Consider the following 7,533-nt stretch of genomic DNA (forward strand, 5'->3'; position numbering starts at 1 on the left):
GAACAGCGGCTGATACCTGGCAGACCCAACTCTCAGCTCCGTTTTACCAAACTCTTGTCAGACTTTCGACAGTCTTTCAACACATTCTTCACAGAACTTTGGCAGACCTTCAGGATGGCAAACATGGCAGCTGAGCTGGCCCGGAGGAAGGCCCGGGAGGAGGATGGTGCGGGCAGCCAGGCCAATGCCGTCCCCTTCAACCAGCAGGACTTTGAGCAGCTTCGCAGCAAGTGCCTGCAGAGTGGTTCGCTGTTCTGTGACCCAACCTTCCCTGCAAGTTGGGACTCTCTGGGTTACAACCAGCTGGGCCGCTACTCGTGCAAAACCGTCGGAGTGGAGTGGAAACGCCCCAAGGTGAGCTGCAGCACCGAGTGTGTGATGAATGATTAATATCCATCAATTTTGATTAATCGTTTATCTCATAAGGCCAAGTGAAAAATGTCCAGAGTCTTCAGATGTGTTCTGTGGAGGCAAACTGAGAAAAGGAGAAAAGTGAGATTGTTTCTCTTTAATCAAAGAAATAATGATTATTGTCAGTAATAATCAATTAAGAACCTTTTATGTGTTAGTATGAGGAGAGGCGTCGTTGCTTGCACTAAGAAAACAGCAGCAGTTTGTTACCTCCACCAGGGAAGTTATGCTTTTGATGTGTGTCCCTCTGTTGCTTAGCAGGATTATGGACAAACAGCCGAATAGATTATCAGTTTACTTGCTACAGACACTGGAGGGACCAACCACAGAAGTAATTAGATTCTGGCTGAAAAAGGTCAAAGGTCAATGTAAAAATCTTTAACATGGGGCAAATAAAAAAATCATATCTCTGTCAAAAGTTATCAAAAACATTTTTGTTTGAAACATGAGGCACATACGTAGGGTGGGAGTGTCTGTCACCAGATAATCACTTTATTTGGCCACGTATGTTACACGCACAGGGAATTTGTTTCCGGCACAGAACCGAGGCAGCCATCTGCGACGCCAACTCACACCGATGGCTCCAACCATCAGGGGCAACTTGGGTTCAGTGCCTTGTACATGTGGACTGCAGGCACCGTGATTCGAACCTCCAACCTTCTGGTTGTGAGACCAGCGCTCTCCCCACTGAACCACAGTCGCCCAAATCAAAATTCTGACTTGATGGCCATTGAAACTTAACAGTAAAAGCCCGTTAATGCATCTTTTCTGCCATAATGTGGCCTGTAATGACGATGGAGCCCCGACATGCTCGGGTAAGATGCCCAGTAGAACTGCCTGTCATACCCTAAAAGATGATCTGATCGGGATCAAAGACCTTAGGACACATTTTGTGTTGCTCTGGATCTCATTTTTCATAAGGGACCCATTTGCGTGAGTGAACGCTGCGCCTTGCCCAAGGGTCATGTGCGCTCTGAGGGCTGTTAGTTTCTGTGAAGGATGAAGTTGCTCTCCCTGTTGCCACCAGCCCAGCCGTCAGCTCGTCACAATACTTCATTCATATGTTTATTTATGAAGGACTTTTCAAATAAAAAGTTCCAACACTGACCATGGCAGACAGAAAGAACAAGAGCACCTGAGTGTTCTGATGATCCATCCAGTGTTGCCTAATGCTGCCGACACCCCCCGACCCCCCATGGAACCAAAACCATGCCCTCCTGGCTGAGGTGAAAGAGTGAATGAAAGGACAGAGGGAAACAACTAGCGTAGCTTAGCATAACGACCAGACACACTGCCTCTTAGCAAAGGCAACAAAGCCTACCTCTCAGCACCCGTAAAGATCAGGTTACAGGTGTGTCTTGTTTAATCTTTACACATGGCATGAAACCACAATTGTTGTGTGGAGGTGTTGTGTGTTGGAACTGTTTCCTGACAAACAGCGTATCAATGTGTTGTCAGATTTGTCAGCCTTTTGCCAGTTTAAGGACATTACAGATAAAATCAAACCTCCTCCTGTATAAGAGGTTTGTGTTCAACGTTAACCAGGCAGCTCTGAAGACACCTGCTGTTACACCTGGGCAGGTGTCATCACAGCTGAGTTTACTTTCATCCATTAATAGTTTCAGTTCAGTTTTTATCACATTTCAGTGGCAGATTCAGTTCTAGGTGGTGACAGCACATTAATATGACTAACTGTAAAAGTTGTGCTTCAGTTTACATCTGCAGCTTCTGTCCTCGAGCTTTTAGAGGAAATTATTTAAACTGAATTCGCAGCTGAAACAAACAGAATAATGCAGACATGAAAATAAGACGTGAAGTATGGTGACGCCCTTATTAATGTTCAGCTAATAATCTGAGTCAGAGGGCCAGGTCACACATCTATGATCGATCCATTCTTACTCAGTTCACCAAAACATCTTAGCTGCAGCTATGCCTACAGTTCACAGTCATTACAAAGCTTCTGAAAGCGTCAGATCATTTTTGTTTCTGGTTACGTGAATTTGATCTGAACGTCCGGCTCTTCATCACTACTCTATACTGAGCGTTAAAAATACTAACATGAAGCTTGAATTTTGTTTTGGAGGCAAACTAAAAAAATAACCCTCACCTTTGGTGTTTGACGATGACGGTTCCAGTACATTATGATGTCACTAATCACCTGCTGTCTCGTCCAATCAGGAGCTGTGTTCTGATCCTCAGTTCATCATGGATGGAGCAAACAGAACTGACATCTGTCAGGGAGCTCTGGGTGAGCACACACACACACACACACACACCTGCATGTGTCAGCAGATGCGAGATCATTGACCTGGTCTCTGTCTGTCAGGTGACTGCTGGCTGCTGGCTGCCATCGCCTCCCTGACTCTGGACCCTCAGATTCTGAACAGAGTGGTGCCTCCTAGTCAGAGCTTCACGTCACAGTATGCCGGCATCTTTCACTTCCAGGTCTCACATTTCCTTCACTGACACACCTGGAACAGGTTTAATGTACAGTGGGGGTTTCTTTCACATAATAAGCAGAATAACTGTCTCAGCAACCTCTCCACCATGTTAAGGTGGTGATTCCAGGAGAGGTCTTTTACAAACAAAGTTTTTTTCACAAGCTGAATCCTCTGAAGGGTTCAGATCAGGAGACACTCAAATGTCACAGAGAACATGACTGCACCTGAATGCACCATTAAAGTATGAGCAGTTGATTATGGGACATGGAGGACCAGAGGAGGGTGGGGAGGCGGAGGCTTTAGAGGAAGTGACCTCATGTTTCCTGTTCCTGTAGCTGTGGCAGTATGGGGAGTGGGTGGACGTGGTGATCGATGACCAGCTGCCGGCCAAAGACGGAGAGCTGCTGTTTGTCCACTCGGCTGAGGGGAGGGAGTTCTGGAGTGCCCTGCTGGAGAAGGCCTACGCCAAGTAAGAGCCAAACAAGCAAACACAACTACACAGACTCCAGTGAGATAAAAACCAGATACCAAATAAACAACAAAAAAGAAAGACGCCAAATGAAAAGACAGTAAATGAAAGCAACAAGCATAATGAACAGACCAAAATAAAACAACCACTAAGACAACAAACAAACAAACAAACAAAGATGAATACAAAACAAGATGACAGTCATATCAGTAGTTGGAGAAAGTTGGTTTACTGACATCATTATGAACGACTCGGACCTGTTCTGATCGCAGCCGCTAACGTTCCATTTGTACAATAGACACGAAAGTGTCTGACAAATAATATCAACTCAGAATCAACTTCTTTTTGTGGGGCTGTCCACTGTCACACAGACTTCTTCAGCTCTTACTGATCTCACAATAACTGCACCAACTGACAGACACTGCACATTTCAGTCTCCTTTTCCCACGTGCACATAGTTTACATTCCAAATGACAGTTTCGCTACTTTTAGCCTGTTTTCTTCAAACCTTCAGCTCCTTTCATTTGTTGCTCCACTGTTTTCAGTTTGCCCGTCTTCCATGTTAATACATGTCACATCAGCTCAGCAGACAAACGTTGTGCATGTTTACATCTTCTCTCCTCAAACTGCTTCATTTGACACTAACGTTTTCCAGTTCAATCAACTCCTTTCATCAGTTACACTTCAATTTCAGTGTTCACGCTTCTTGTTTTGATAAACTGACAGGCACACATGACAGTTAAGGCAAGGTTATTTATACAGCACATTTTCATACACAAAGGCAAATCAGATTGAACTTGATGCAAACAGATAAAACATGACGGCACAAAGCAGCAACATGCACGTGTAGATACCCAGTACCGCTCTACAGCTGTGGCAGACTGGGGGTTCTCTGGACACCGTGTACCCCTTCAGTTCCAAGACCATCCTCTGACTGGTCTACACCAGACACAGGTGTACTTTGCTCTGGAACGTGAGACACCAGTGTCTATACAGTCAGCTAAACAGCACAGTGAGTAATGGAACAAAGATCAAGTAGATAAAGTGGAAAACTGAGAAGAATTAAGGAACATTCATTAAAAGCAGTGGAGAAAAGAAGAGCCTTTAGTTTAGTCTTAAACATGGCTCCAGTCAGTGCAGATCCCAGTTCCACTGGGAGCTGGTTCCAGCTGTGGGCAGCGTCATGGCTAAAGGCACTTTCACCTTATGTCTAAATTACCTTTTATGTCTAAAGTTTGAGAAAATTGTCTTTATCCCAGGCCTGTGCTCAGCAAACATGTCTGATGTGTTTTGGGCCCAGACCTTGAGAGACCTGTAGACACTGAGTAGGGCCTTACACTGAATTCTATATTTAACTGGAAGCCAGTGCACAGATCTAAGGACTGGAGCAACGTGCCGTCTGTTCCTGGTGTTTGTCAGCGCAGCAGCATTTTGAATGAGCTGCCTCTGATGGTCTTGTTGGGGAGGCCAGTCAGCAGTGCGTTACAATGGTCTGCCCTCTCAGAAACAAAGGCATGAGGGGGCCTTCGGTCCTGCTTAGACAGAGAGCTTCTAATTTTAAAACTTTTAGGAGAAGCACTTCAACTGCTACGTCAATTTAAATCACTTCTTTTAAAGTTTACACTTCAGCTGACATTTGACCTACTTTGAGTTACTTTTGGTCAGCAGATGTGGTGTTTTTATCTTGAATGTGTTCTTATACTATGTCACTCTTATGTAACTTTATTTTCAGGGTAGATGTTCTTTTCTGGCTTTTGACTCCTTACCTGACTCCAAAGGAGCCCTGCACAGGAATTCCTATATGCTCAGACTCTCTGTTTATGCATAAATGGCAAATAAAAATCTTGAGTCTTGAAGACAATCCACCAACATTTTAACTGCTTTTAGTTTGCATCATAACAGTTTACTGTGTCTTCGTTCCTTTCTGCAGGTGCTCTCCTTCTTTTTAATTACCTTTAACCAGCTCCCTCGAATGTTTACACTCTGGGCTACGGGTACAGTCTACACTCAGTGTTTCTCTGGCTGTACCTTGGTTTATAGGTGACACTGTGTAAATAATGTGTTTTCCAGAAATAAAGCTGAAGTGTTTACAGAAGACGCTGTGTTAGTTCACTAGCAGTAGGGTGGAACAGCTTTGCTCAGTAAACACTCGCCACTGACAAACCTGAAAAACAAACAGAGCGGCCGATAGCGGCTTCTGACTCAGCTGGTTACAGTAAACAGGTAAAGGTGTCACACCTGCTGCTCTGGGCCGAGGCTGCCTCAGACGGACACTCGTTCTCAGGTTCCTTCATGTTCATCCCAACGTGTCCCCAAACTTTAATTATTAAGAAACCTTGTGCTTATGTTGAATTTGTGTTGTTTTCAGATTGTCAGGACATTTTTTAGATTTAGTTTTAAATGATAGTTTGTACATTTTAGTTTATTTCATGACATGCTTATGCTTCAACAGCCACTCCAGGTCCTTACACTTAACTTTTATAGTCCAACTTCTTTAATTCCAAAAGCCCCCAACACACAAACCTCTTGTTTAATAAACTAGCAGTAAATCTTATCACTAAAATTCAATCTGACAGTTCAGCTGATTTCAGTGCTTACATCTTCTGTTTACAGCTGGTTTGTGCTTTAACACTTACACCTCAGCTTCTTTCAATGTTCACTCTTACAAGTTCAAGCTAAATGAAGCTTTGTTCAACAATTACTCTTCATCTGACACATTCAACTCCTTTTACTACTTCATCTTTCAGAACTCACACTAACTCCTACGTTTGTGTGTTACATGTAAAATGTGTTCACACCTCAAGTGACACTTCATCTGCTTTCAGCACTTCCATTGCTTCTGGCCGATATTAAACACACTTCGAGCTCTTTGGACACGTGGAGCTGCTCCTCTTCTGGTTTTATTGGCATATGAATCTGTTTTTATTGTTTGGCGCTGATACTGGTCCGGGACTGCAGGTGTAAACGAGCTGTCAAGCTGATATTGTTGGTACTGGCCTGGATCAATGTGCGTGGTCCCGTTTCAGAGAAACTGAAACTTCAGCTGACTCAGCGGTTTCACCTCTCCTGCCCCTTTAACTTCCTCCAGTCTTTACCTTGAATCCTTTTCAGCCAAGGCATGACTCCTGCAAAGTCCCCGGTATTTGAAGACACAAGTGGTTTGAAATCAGCCAGAAGCGAACGCACATCGTTTCTTAATTTCAGCTTCCAGTGCAGAAGCAGACACTGCCCCCAACCTGACTCAGCACTGACCTCCTGTTTCTCTGCCGCAGGGTGAACAGCTCGTACGAGGCTCTGAGCGGAGGCTCGTCCATTGAAGGTTGTGAGGATTTTACCGGAGGAATCTCAGAGAGCTACGACCTGAAGGAGGCTCCGCCCTTCCTGGTCAACATCATGAGGAAAGCTCTGAAGCTCGGCTCGCTGCTCGGCTGCTCCATCGACGTAAACCACTCAGACACTGACACACTTTCGTTTAAAGTTAAAATCCCAGACGGTCTAATGCTCACTGAGCTCAGTGGCTTTCATAAAACTACAGCAGTTTGAACATTTCAGTTCTTCCACCTCTTTTAACTCCACAATCTAAACATTTAATTAGACACAAGTTAAAAGTGTTCCCAGGGGCTGAGGGTCAGGCTGAGGGTCAAGAAACGTTCGGCAGTGCTTTGTCAGTGATACACTCCTATGTTTGTCAGATTTCCAGCTCGCAGGACAAGGAGGCCATCACCCCTCAGCACCTGGTTAAAGGCCACGCCTACTCCGTCACCGGAGCACAGCAGGTGAGGCATTCTGGGAAATCACTGAGGCAGCAGGGTGCTCTGACTCAAGTCCAGCTCATCATGAAATGGGAAGCGGCTGCAGGTGGTTTGGATGGTCTCAGGTTACAGCTCTGAGGTCTGTTCTGCAGGTTCATAACTGCGGCTCTTTGGTGGACCTGGTGAGGATCCGAAACCCCTGGGGCACGGTGGAGTGGACCGGGGCCTGGAGCGACGAGTGAGTGCGCACAACACATGTTCGTGATGCTGAATCTCAGTTCACGTGTGTTATTGAGGCAGAGGAGAGTTTGCTTCCCTTACAACCAATCAAACAGCGCCTACACATTAAAGGGCTGCTTCGTTCAAATGGTAAAATAACATCTTCTCACATAGTTTTAGTTCTCTGTGTCCAGCTTTGGTATTTTCACCTCTGAGCTCCTCAACTGTGGTGGTACATTAA

The 7,533-nt window shown here is 45.0% G+C and overlaps 1 protein-coding gene across 1 annotated transcript in view; it reads left to right on the forward strand.

The window, feature by feature from the left end:
• Positions 1–50: 50 nt before the first annotated feature.
• capn8 (calpain 8) overlaps positions 51–7,533 on the forward strand; it is a gene marked incomplete at its 3' end in the record, with an annotated part of 16,935 nt that continues 9,452 nt past the window's right edge. Inside the window, 7 exon segments of the mRNA XM_020620282.1 lie at positions 51–354; positions 2,590–2,659; positions 2,738–2,856; positions 3,188–3,321; positions 6,594–6,762; positions 7,014–7,097; positions 7,226–7,311. Of these exon segments, the coding sequence (XP_020475938.1) occupies positions 115–354; positions 2,590–2,659; positions 2,738–2,856; positions 3,188–3,321; positions 6,594–6,762; positions 7,014–7,097; positions 7,226–7,311 (902 nt within the window).

This window comes from Monopterus albus, unplaced genomic scaffold (genome assembly GCF_001952655.1).
Source record: "Monopterus albus unplaced genomic scaffold, M_albus_1.0 scaffold235.1, whole genome shotgun sequence".
In the NCBI taxonomy this organism is placed as follows: Eukaryota; Metazoa; Chordata; class Actinopteri; order Synbranchiformes; family Synbranchidae; genus Monopterus; species Monopterus albus.